Below are 12,026 nucleotides of genomic sequence, written 5' to 3'. Positions count from 1 at the left end.
ACTTTGAAAAGTTTCTGGTGGTGGTATTGCAAAAAGCATATAGAGGCACTGGGGAAGGTGCAAAAAGGATTTGCAAGGAAAAGATGAGGCTGATGGATAGCCTAATGGAGATCTTTAAAATTATGAAGTGGCTCGATGAGGTAGACGTAGAGAAGATATTTCCACTTGTGGGAGTCCAAAGCTAGAGGAGACAAACATACAATAGCTACTAATAAATCCAATCAGGAATACAGGAAAAAATCCTTTACCAGAGACTGGTTGAAACATGGCACTCACTACCATGTGGAATAGCTGAGGCGAATATCAGATGCATTTAAGGGGAAGCTAGATTAGTTCTTGAAGGAGAAAGGAATAGAAAGCTATGCTGATCAGGTTAGATGAAGAGGGGTTGGAGGCATTCGTGTGGAGCATAAACATCCGCATGGACAAGTTGAGCCACATGGCCTCTTTCTATGCTGTAAATTACATGTAATTTGAATGTCAGGAGTAGGTTTATAACTGTCCTATTAATCCTAAAGTGCAAACAAAAACTCTTAAATCAATTTTTATACAAATAGCTTTTAAACAGCAGTTTGCCTATTACCTTTAATGCAGAAAATGTCCCAAGGTACTTTATAGTGGCTTAATTGAGAAAAGAAACGCTGAGCCAAGGAAGGAGATATTAGCAAAAGCAGTTAAAAGTTAGCAAAGAAATGGATTTTAAAGCAAGAGACCTTGGGTTCTAAGTGGCTTAATGGCCACCAGTACTGGGGCAAAAAATATTACAAGTGGCTAGAGTCACAGGAGTAGAGAATCGTGGTGATGTGTAGGGCTGAAGGACCTTACGGAAATGGGGAGGGGTAACTATGACTAAGGTTTAAGGTGGAAGTTCCGGTGACTACGAAGTCAGTGAGGACAGGGCTGATGCATGAGCGAGGTCTTGTTGCTAAATCAATATAGGCAGCAGAGCTTTTTTGATGAGCTACAGTTTATGGAGGGTAGGAAGCCAGATACGTGAACATTGGAACAGTTCCGTCTGGAGGTATGGATGAGGGTTTGAGGAGCAGATGGACTGAGAGAGTGTCGCGGGGCGTGGGGGCAGCGCTGTTGATATAGAAATTGATATAGGTGTTCTCTGTGATGGATATGGGGTTGGAAGTTAACTCGGGGTCTAATAAGATAGCAAGGCTGCGAACAGTCTGATTCAGTCTGAAACTATGGCTAGAGATGTGGATGAAGTCTATGGCAAGGGTGTATGGAGTTGGTGATGGACAAGCAGTCTGACAGCCCAGGCAGTAGAGGAATTGACACAGGAGGTGGAGCTATGTATTGTCTGCATATATGGGAGTTGACCCTGTGTATATAGGTGGTGTTGCCAGGTGCCATTATGTAGAGGCTAAGCGTATATGGAATGGTATCAGTTATTTTGCTGGATAGCAATCCGGATGTTTGGACTCATGATTTGGCGAGCCATAAAAAAAACACATCTGGTTTACTAATGTTCTTTAAGAAGCAGATCTGCAGTCCTTACCTGGCTTATGTGATTTCAGACCCACAGCAATGGGGTTGACTATTAACTGCAACTTGGTTGTATCAAAACCACTAAACAAACTTTCCTTGTATGCTGCAACCCCTGCCCCGATTCCCCTTTCCTCACAAGTCCTCAAACATGTTTCTGCTTCCCATCTTGCCCACAACTTCCTGCTTGAATCTCTCTAAATGAGGTTTCTGCCCCTTCCACAGCACTGAAACCGCTCTTGTCAAATTAACGGCTTAAAAAGTTGAGCACCAGATATACTCAAGTCCACACCTCTTGTACTTCAGGGAACTGAAATTCTGCAGTCTTGTTTACTTTTTGATGGTGGGTGAAGCTTCAGGTTAAATGAGTTGAAGACAGTCCATCACATCAGATATTATACTTGATCTGATCAAGGGTTGAGAGGAGCAGGCAGGAAAGTAGAGTTGAGGCTAAGATCTGATCAGCCATGATCTTACTGACTGGCACAGCAGGCTCGATAGCCGAATGTTCCTACTCCTATTTCTTAGTCAGTGGAGGGAATAGGCTGCTTGAGTTGAATGGTGTTTTCTAGTATGGTTAGTGTGTGTGTTTACACCTATTTTATTAGTGGGGCAGTGGAAGAGGCAAGGAGAAATGGAAAGCTCAGCTGGTCAAGAAGAGAGCCCAGAGAAAGCAGAAGCCAGCAAATCCTGTACCTTCCGCACCCAGTGTCTTCATTTGCAGCAAATGCAGCAGAGACCGCAATGCCAGAGTAGGGCTACTGAGCCACACCAGGCGATGTTTAACACAGAGTTGACCACCAAGGTTCAAACCATCATCTCACGAGTCAGTGTCATTTACAGCACAGGAGGAGGCCATTTGGCCCATCGAGTGCATGCGGGCTCTCCAAGGAGTTCTGCAGTCAGTCCCAGTCCCTCACTCCATCACCATAGTCCTGCAAGTTTCTTTCCTTCAAATGGCCATCCAAATTCCCTTGAAGTCATTGATTGTCTCCGCTTCCACCACCCTTGTGGGCAGCGAGTTCCAGGTCATTACTACCCGCTGTGTAAAAAAAAAAGTGCTTCTTCATATTTCCCCCTCTTGCGTCTTTTGCCCAAAGCCTTCAATCTGTGTCCCCTAGTCCTCATGCCATTCGTTAATGGGAACAGCTTTTCCTTGTCTAACTTAGCTAAGCCTGTCATAAACTTGTACACTTCTATTAAATCTCTCCTCAATCTCCTTTGTTCTGAGGGGAACAAATCCAGCTTTTCCAACCTAACCTTGTAGCTAAAATCCCCCATCCCAAGAATCATTCTAGTAAATCTCCTCTTTATCCTTTCAAGGACCCGTGCATCCTTCCTAAAGTGTGGTGACCAAAACTGGAGACAATGGTCCCATTAGGGCCTAACCAGAGCTTTATAAAGTATCAGCATAACTTTCCTGCTTTTGTACTCATGCCTTTGTTTATGAAGCCCAAGATCCCACACGCTTTACTAACCACTCGCTCAATATGTCCTGCCATCTTCAAAGGTCTCTCTCTTTCCGCACACTTTTCAGAACTGTGCCATTAATTATATGTTGCCTGTCCCTATTCCTTCAGCCAAAATGCATCACCTCACGCTTGTTTGTATTAAATTCCACCTGTCATCTCTCTGCCCATTCTGCTAGCCTGTCTGTCCTGTTGCAGGCAGTTCATATCATCCTCACTGTTTGCCTCACCTCCAAGTTTGGTGTCATTGTCAAATTTTGAGATTTACTCTGTATTCCAAGATCCAAGTCATTATGTAAAGCAAAAAAAAGCATTGGACTCAGCACTGACCCTTGGGGAAATGCCACTATTTACTAAAGGCCTATACCCAACCCGAACCCGACAGGACCCGATGACGTGTCTGGTTCGGGTCAGGTCGCACTTCCGGGTCCGGTATTCGGGCTCGGCTCAGGTTGGGCCGGATCGGACACGCTCCATCACCACCTCAGGTAAGTGCCTCTAATGTTAATTTACTTTTTGGGCTTTAGAGGTGGTTTTGTTAAAGTTATTTTAAGCTTGTGCAGGTAAGGAACAAAGTGAAAAATGGAAGTTCGGTTAACTGATGGTCTGGTCGGGTCGGGCGCGGGAAAAAATGGAAGGACTTGGGCCGGCTTGGGGTCGGATGGGATTCTGTCGGGCTTGGGTCGGGTCTCATTTGCAGACCTGAGCAAGCCTTTACTGTCAACCGTCCTCCAGCCTGAAAAACAGCTATTTTCTATGACTTGGTGTTTTCTGTCCTTAAGCCGCTTCCCTCCTATTCTGTGAGCCTCAAAGAGGCTGCTAGAGAAGCATACCTATTTATTTTGGTCAGTTTTGAAGAAATACTTGGAATTTTTTATGTTACAGGCTCGCATTCTATGAAATTAAATTCCAGTTCTACAAGAGGGATCAATTGATGTGGGCTGTAATTTCGCATTATAGCGAACAGGTAAGTGATTATTCTTATCAATTTTCCAGCAGTTTTTTTTTTTCTCATTTCCTCAAGATGGTAACTCGTACCCAGGTATGAATATCCACAAGTGCTGGCATTCCTGTTGCCTTGCTTTTGTTCTTGGTCTCTGACCCTGGACTTTGAGTGTGATTCTTGAAATAGTTGTGGTGCAGCAACAAATTGCTCTAAACTTTAATCTCTGAATCCATGTGACAGGAGTTGGTGCAGTGTCTTGTCGTACCTATGTCCTGTGCAGTCGAGTGCTGAATCCTATGTTCAGAACTATATGCAGGTGGCCAGCAGTAGCTTGCTTCCCAATGGAGTGTCATCTCCTGTGTCTTCAAGCATTTAGTATTAAACCAATGACAGAGGTCTGTGAATAGGTCAACAGCTTATCCTCTTTGTATCATCACTGAACAGCCAAAACGTGGTAGCCTATGAAAATATCTTTGAGATCTTATCCTGACAAAAAATGAATGAGCAAGTACTATTTGTATTGTAGGTTAGTGGGTTTTGCATTTTGAATAATGAAAATATATTGATTTGCCAAGATGTGACTTAAAACCCAAATCTATGTTTTGACCACCTCGAGGTCCATTTTTCCTCATCAGCCTCCTCACAGTCAGCAAATCCAGAGCTGTGCGACTCACGTTCTCACCTACATCATCCTCACTGCTATCTTTTCAAGCTTCGCTGGCTCCCTGTATCTCAACAATTCAATTTAGAGATCCTGTTATTTTCTGCACTCCCAAGACCTCACCAGAGCCTGAGTGACCTTATCTGCTTGTATGTCCCAGTCCATTCTCTGTCTTGCTAACACTATTTCTCATTGTCTGCTCTAGCATCCAAGGCCAATCTTTCACTCACTACATCCCTCAAGCTGATTAACTAATTCTCTGTTTGGATTGTAGTTTCTTGGTTCTCTATTTTATTTTCTCGCTGTGTCCTTCTTGCTGCTGCTGTTGCTTTTTGGAATTCCCTCCCTAAACCACTAAGGAAAAAGCATTCCTTTATACCATTCCTTTTGTGGTCTTAAGTCCCAAAGCCCTTCACCGCCAATGTAGTACTTTATTTTAAAGTGTAGTCACTGCTACAATCTAGGGAAGTTTTTCAACCAATTAGTGTACAGCAAGATCCCACAATCCTCAATGAGTTAAATGAGTATAATGGTACAATCCAGATGGCAATCATTCAACTCATTGCACCTGTGATAGCTGTTTGAAATAGCTATTCAGCTGGTCCAAATCCCCTGTTCTTTTTCCACAGCCCTGCAGATTTTTCCCCTTCAAGGATTTGTCCAGTTCCCTTTTGGAAGTTGTTATTGAATCTGCTTCTACCTCCCTTACAGACAGTGCAATCCAGATCCGAACTCACTACATAATTCTTCTTTCCCCTCATGTTGCCTCTGGTTCTGACTCTTCAGCCACTAGAAACAGTTTCTCCAGTTCTCCCCTTAACCTTCATGCTCTCAGGCGAATAATCCCAGTTGTTGGGGAATAACTGTTGACTTGAACAACAGGAGAACTCCCTTTCTCCCCAAGGGCCAGTACTATGGGATCTCTTGCCTTAAAGGGCAGGCCGGACCTTGGTTTGATGTCTCACCTGAATGGAAGCACTCCTTCAGTACAGCACTGGAGTGTCAGCCCAGATTATGTGCTCAAGGGCTTGAACCCACAATCTTCTGAACCAGAAGTGAGCATGCTATCACTTTGTCAAGGCCAACACTTTGTAATAATGTTTTCCCGACCTCCTACCTGCTTTAAAACCCATCTTTTCAACTGTGACTATGGTCTGTCTTCCCTCAGCCCCAGAATTTATCCTCTCTTGCTTGGTTTGGACCTCTGTTACGACTGAGGTGGGAGTAATGCACTGTTAATTCAGTCCCACTACTCCACAGGTGACAACATATTAGTAAAGTTTCCCACCTACTGGAAATTAGCCAAATTAAATACTGCATTTATTCCCCAGAATAAAGCACACCAAACCAGGTTTCTTTAAACAACAAGAAATTATTTATTAATAAACTAATTTAACATTTTTAAAAACTTATTTATTTAGAGATACAGCACTGAAACAGGCCCTTCGGCCCACCGAGTCTGTGCTGACCAGCAACCACCCACTTATACTAATCCTACATTAATCCCATATTCCCTACCACATCCCCACTATTCTCCTACCACCTACCTACACTAGGGGCAATTTACAATGGCCAATTTACCCATCAACCTGCAAGTCTTTGGCTGTGGGAGGAAACCGGAGCACCCAGCGGAAACCCACACGGTCACAGGGAGAACTTGCAAACTCCGCACAGGCAGGACCCAGAACTGAACCCGGGTCGCTGGAGCTGTGAGGCTGCGGTGCTAACCACTGCGCCACTGTGGCGCCCACTAATTATAATGAGATAAACCTATATGTATGAACAGATTTTATAATTTCTTATTCTTCCCAACCCTCATGCGCACACATACATTCAAAACCCAACGGTTAACCGGTTTTAAAATGATGTTTTAAATTAAAGCTATTTCTTCGGAATAATAAAATAACTGGGTTCTAGGTCCTGATGGGTTATTTCAAGTTCAGTGAGGTGTCCCAGAGTCGAATAGTCAGATGCCACTCAGTCTCCAGGTGAAATTAATGAACAGTCTGTGGTGGGTAGGCGTTCAAGGAATTAGTGTGCAGCAGGTGTCACACAGATCTCCCAGCAAAAAGTTGCAGCAACAGGCCTACTTGGATTTCTAAGTAGCAGTCCAACAGCAGAAACTTTCCTGAGCTTTCAGGATCTTTCAAAAAATGCAACAGGACTCACTTTTGAGGCAGAGGGTTTCCAGAGACTGAAAACAACAGGAATCTTTCCACTCTTAACAATGCAAGGCTTCCTATATTCAAAGGAGCCTTTCTCCAAAGCAGTGATTCTCTTTTTCTGGGTCTTTTCTCTCTGCAGGGGTCTTCTCCCCTCTCTTCAGGCAAGTCAAAACTACACCTTAAATATAAGATTTCTTTTTCACAAAAGAGACAAGCATTCCACTCGGAGAGTTCTTTTTCTGGTCTGCAAACCCCAGGTTTCCAGCAGCAACTGGTCTTTTACTTTCTTTCAGAGAGGGGGCTCTTTCTCTGGTTTCCAAAAACAGGTTCCAGCCCAAATTGTTTTTTTGTTGCAAAAGAGAAGCTAAAACTCCCCAGAAGCCAGTCAAGGTGACAGTCATTTCTCTCTGCTGAGTGGCTTGGAAAAGCAGATTGCCTTGCAATTGTCCCAACCAGTTCAACATTCACTGTTTTCAGAGAAATCCTTTTTCTCAGTCTTAAAGGCACACAGACAACTTTTGTGACACCTCCCTGTACAATGCAGCATTGTTCTTTTATGTGAGTGACATTGTATAAATACAAGTTGTTGATTTGCATATTTGAGTAACAATGGTAATACATTCTGAAGTGTGGGAAATGTGCTTATTAACTGAAGTAAAAGAACCTCCTGTCTGAATAATACTTTTTCTGTTAGTTTCTAAAGCAAATGTATGTGCTTGTTTTGGGACTGGATGTTCTTGGAAACCCAGTTGGCCTTATCAGAGGACTGTCTGAAGGTGTCGAAGCATTCTTCTATGAACCTTTCCAGGTAAGTCAGTGAGGAAAGAATGGAAAATATGTTGCCTATGATTTTGAAAGCTGATCCAAGTTTTTATTCTCTAACAATGGCGACTTTGAATGTTATAGGGTGCTGTTCAAGGACCAGAAGAATTTGCAGAGGGTTTCGTGATAGGAGTGAGGAGTCTGCTTGGCCACACTGTTGGTAGGTGATGGTTCTCTGTTGATGCAGCTTTAGTGTAGGCACATGTTGGAGCTGATGACTACAAAAGTCATGTTTCTCAGATAGTTCCATTATCTGAGAGATCATTCTCTAGGATTTGAATCTGACTTCAGTTCCAGTAGTATCTGTTTATTTGCTTGTGCCTAATACAAATACTGGTGCTATACACAGGTGGTGCAGCTGGTGTTGTATCCAGAATCACAGGCACTGTTGGGAAAGGTCTGGCTGCTATCACGATGGATAAAGAATACCAACAGAAGCGCAGGGAGGAAATGAACAGGCAACCCAAGGACTTTGGGGACAGTTTGGCTAAAGGAGGAAAAGGCTTTTTACGGGTAGGGAAAGCTTGCATTTTAGAATATGACAACTGAAAGTAATTTTATGCAATGTTCTTTTCTATGCAGTTGATAAGTATGCACATCTCTATACAATTATAAAATCTGTAGGGATTGTGATGCATTGAACACTGTGCTGTGGCCATACCAACAAACCTATTGGCAGCTCCCATGATAAAAATAATGCTTGCATTCTATCCGACATCTACATTTTATTATGTATGAAATAAATTGTGGAACACTGAAGAAAGAACTTGCATTTTATATGATGCTTTTCATGCCCTTAGGCTGTCCCAAAGCACTTCAGAGTTAATAAATTGTTTAAAGTACAGTCATTGTAATGTAGTAAGACATGCTGTCAAATTTGTACACAAGGTCCCACAAACAGCAATATGTTAATCTGGTTTTTGTGGTTGGTTGAGGAATAAATTTATGCCAAGACACAGAGTACTCCCATGCTGTTGATGGAATAATGCCATGGAATCTTTTATGTCCACTTGAGAGCACTTGGGACCTTGTCTTAAGATATCATCCAAAAGAAGACACTTAAGACAGTGCAGCACTCCCTCAGTGCTACATTGATGTCAGCCTAGATTATGTGCTCAAGTCATTCTGTGTCGGTGTGGATGAGTGGGAGAGAGAAAAATAGCATTCTGTTTACATGTCTGTTGCTTTTTTTTTCGGTCCTTTGAACTTTAGAAAGCTTATTAAGTAGAGAGAGGGAGAGAAACACATTTAATACTAATGTCGATTGCATTTTCAAAAAACCTATTGGATTTTGAATCCCATTAATTTTCTGCATGAGTTTTGCTTACAGAAAAGATAATTGCTAATTCCTTGTACTTTAGGCCGATCCGCATTGCTAATGCCCAAAAAAGCAGACAGTGTCTTCTCTCGTTTTTTGGCAACAAAAATGAAAGCAAACAAACCACCTTTGAGGGTAAAAAGGAAGGGAGGTGAGAAGAGGTCAAGAGTGAGGGGTCCTCTGACCTCTCATCTGCCTGGGGGGCAGAGGGGGAGTAAATGGGGGACATTGAAGTAAGTGGGCAGAGAAATTGCAGCAGTTGAACAAACAGATCAGAGGGAAAGCATAGGGGTAGTGATGGAAAGGAAGGGGAGGAGATGGAGGGAAGGTCAAGTGGTAGGGTCATGTTGATGGGGAGAATGAGTGATTATGGAGGTGGTGGCATAGTGGTAATGTCATTGAACTAGTAGTCCAGAGGCCCAGGCTAATGCCCTGGGGACACTGGTTCAAATCCCACCACAGCAACTGGTGAAATTTAAATTCAATAAGTATAAATCTAGTCTCAATGATGGTGACCATGGAACCATTGTTGATTGTTGTAAAAACCCATTTGGGTCACTAATGTCCTTGAGGGAAGGAAATTTGCTGTCTTTACCCGGACTTCAGACCCACAGCAATGTAGCTGACTCTTAACTGCCTTCTGAAATGGCTGAGCAAGCCACTCCATTGTCAAGGGCAATTAGGGATGGGCAACAAATGCTGGCCTTGCCAGCGATGCCTGTATCCCATGAAAGAATGAAAAAAGGAATATGAAGACAAAAACCGAAACATGATAGGTAAGCAAAAAGATGATTTAGGAGAGACAAGCCAAGCACAAGAGAGAAAAGGAAAACACAGAAGTGGAAGAGATAAGAGAGAGAAAAATAGCAACACAAAAGTAACAAAGGCAAGAGAGATTGTAGTATACAATTCATGTGTAATGCTGCAAGAGATCAACTAGAAATCTCATGAAAAACTTTCAGCAATTCAGAGACGACATCTCTGAAGATCTAATGTAAGGACTCATGCAAAGATATGAGTATGTCTCTGATGTGAAAGGTGAGAGTTTACAAGTGTCAATCTGGGATTATTAAGGAGCTCACTCTAGGACCCATTGTAATTGGCCCACTTGCGGGGAGGAGAAAGAAAATGAAAATTAAAGGAAAGGGAAGAGTGAAGGATCATGAATAGGAGAGAGAAATACAACAAAATAAAACCTGAGGAGGAGAGAAAAGCCAAGTGTGAAGAATTGAGGGGCAAATAGACCTGTGAAGGAACACTGATAGAGAATAAAGTGTAAGAAAACTTAAGGAAGAATGAGAGAAACAGAAGTAGAGTAAGGGTGAGGGAGTGGAGAAAGGGGATGAGAGAGAGGCTGAAGTGGTGAACCGAGTGAAAGTTTATCCTGCAGTCAATCTGACCACAGAAAAGAACTGAAGTAGGAGGAGCAGGAGTAGGTCACTCGGCCCTTTGTGCCTGCTCTGACATTCAGTAAGATCATGACTGATCATCTACCTCAACTCCATCTTCCTGCTACCATATTCCCTAATTCCCTTTGTGCCTAAAAGAATCTAACAGTCTCTGTCATCGAGCTGTAGTCATTGTGGCACAGAAGGAGGCCATTCGGCCCATCGATCCATGCTGGCTATCTATAGAACAATCCAGTCATTCCCATTCCCCTGCTCCATCCCTGTAGCCCTGCAAGTTTATTTCCTTCACTAGCCTATGCTGCTTTCTTTTGAAATCATTAATCGTCTCCACTTCCACCACCCTTGTGGGTGGCGAGTTCCAGGTCATCACCGCTCTCTGCATAAAATTTCTTCCTCTCATTCCTACTGTATCTCTTGCCCAAAACCTTAAATCTGTGATCCCTGTCTTGAACATACTCGAAGACTGAGCATCCAAAGTCTTCTGGGGTAGAGAATTCCCTAGATTCTCGATCCTTTTTAATGAAGAAATTTCTCCTCATCTTGGTCTTAAATGGCCAACCCCTTATTCTGAGACTGTGACCCTATGTTCCAGAGTCCCCAGCCAGGGGAAACATCCTCCCAGCATCTACCCTGTCCTGACCCTTAAAAAATTTTATGTTTCAATTTGATCACATCTCATTCTTCTGAATCCTTGGGAACATGAGCCCTTATCTTGCATATTAAGCCTTTGTGTGCCACCTCATTGAATGCCTTTTGGAAATCCAAATATGCTACTTCTACTGACGCCCTTTTATCTACTCAAATAGTTACATTCTCAAAAAACACTAATAAAATTGTCAAACACTATTTCCCTTTAGTAAAACTGTGTTGACTCTGTATGATTATGCTACGATTTTTGAAGAGCATTGTTAAGACTTCCTTAATAATAGATTCCAGCTTTTCCCTGATGACTGATGTCAGGCTAACTGGCCTCTGTAGTTCACTGTTTTTTCTCTCACTCCTTTCTTGAATAGCAGTGTTACATTTGCTAATTTCCAAATTGTTGGGACCGTTCTAGAATCTAAGGAATTTTGGCAAGTCATGACCAGTGCATCCACTGTCTCTGCAGCTATCTCTTTTAGAACCCAAGGATCTAGGCCACCAGGTCCTGGGATTTGTCACCTTTTAGTCTTATCTTAAGTTCCTCACTCTTCTAGCCCTCTACGTCTGGTTTGTAAATTGTGTCTTCTACTGTGAAGACAGACGTAAAATATTTATTCAATGTGCCTGCCATTTCCTCATTCCCCATGGTATTTTCTCCTGTCACTGCTTCTAAGGGACCAATGTTTACTTTAGCTACTCTCCTTTTTATATACTTGCTCTTATGATCTGTTTTTATATTCCTGGCTAGTTTACTCTCATTCTATTTTTTCCCTCGTTATCAATTTTTTGATCATTTTTTGCTGGTTTCTAAAACTCTCCCAATCCTCGAGCTTACAACTACATTTTGCAACATAATACAGCTCTTCTTTTAGTCTAATACTATCCTTAACTTCCCTCGTAAGCCATGATCAATCTGTCTTGCTGAGTTTTTGTTTTTTAATAGAATGCGTTATTATTGAACATTTTGAGTAATTTCTTTAAATGGTTCCCATTATTTATTTACCGCCATACCTTTTAGTCCATTTATCCAATCAATCTTTGCTAGCTCTCCCCTCATACCTATATTATTGACTTTGTTTCAGTTTAAGAGTCTTATT

General features: G+C 42.4%; 1 protein-coding gene across 1 annotated transcript in view; it reads left to right on the top strand.

Moving 5' to 3' along the window:
* Positions 1-12,026, top strand: part of vps13c (vacuolar protein sorting 13 homolog C) — a 355,084-nt gene that overhangs the window by 319,582 nt on the left and 23,476 nt on the right. The window contains exons 73-76 of the mRNA XM_068015185.1: positions 3,852-3,933; positions 7,433-7,546; positions 7,645-7,720; positions 7,910-8,073. Coding sequence (XP_067871286.1) covers positions 3,852-3,933; positions 7,433-7,546; positions 7,645-7,720; positions 7,910-8,073 — 436 coding nt within the window. The remainder of the gene's footprint in view (positions 1-3,851; positions 3,934-7,432; positions 7,547-7,644; positions 7,721-7,909; positions 8,074-12,026) is intronic.

This window comes from Heterodontus francisci, chromosome 35 (assembly GCF_036365525.1).
Source record: "Heterodontus francisci isolate sHetFra1 chromosome 35, sHetFra1.hap1, whole genome shotgun sequence".
NCBI classification, from domain to species: domain Eukaryota; kingdom Metazoa; phylum Chordata; class Chondrichthyes; order Heterodontiformes; family Heterodontidae; genus Heterodontus; species Heterodontus francisci.
This window is presented reverse-complemented; position numbering and strand designations above follow the sequence as displayed.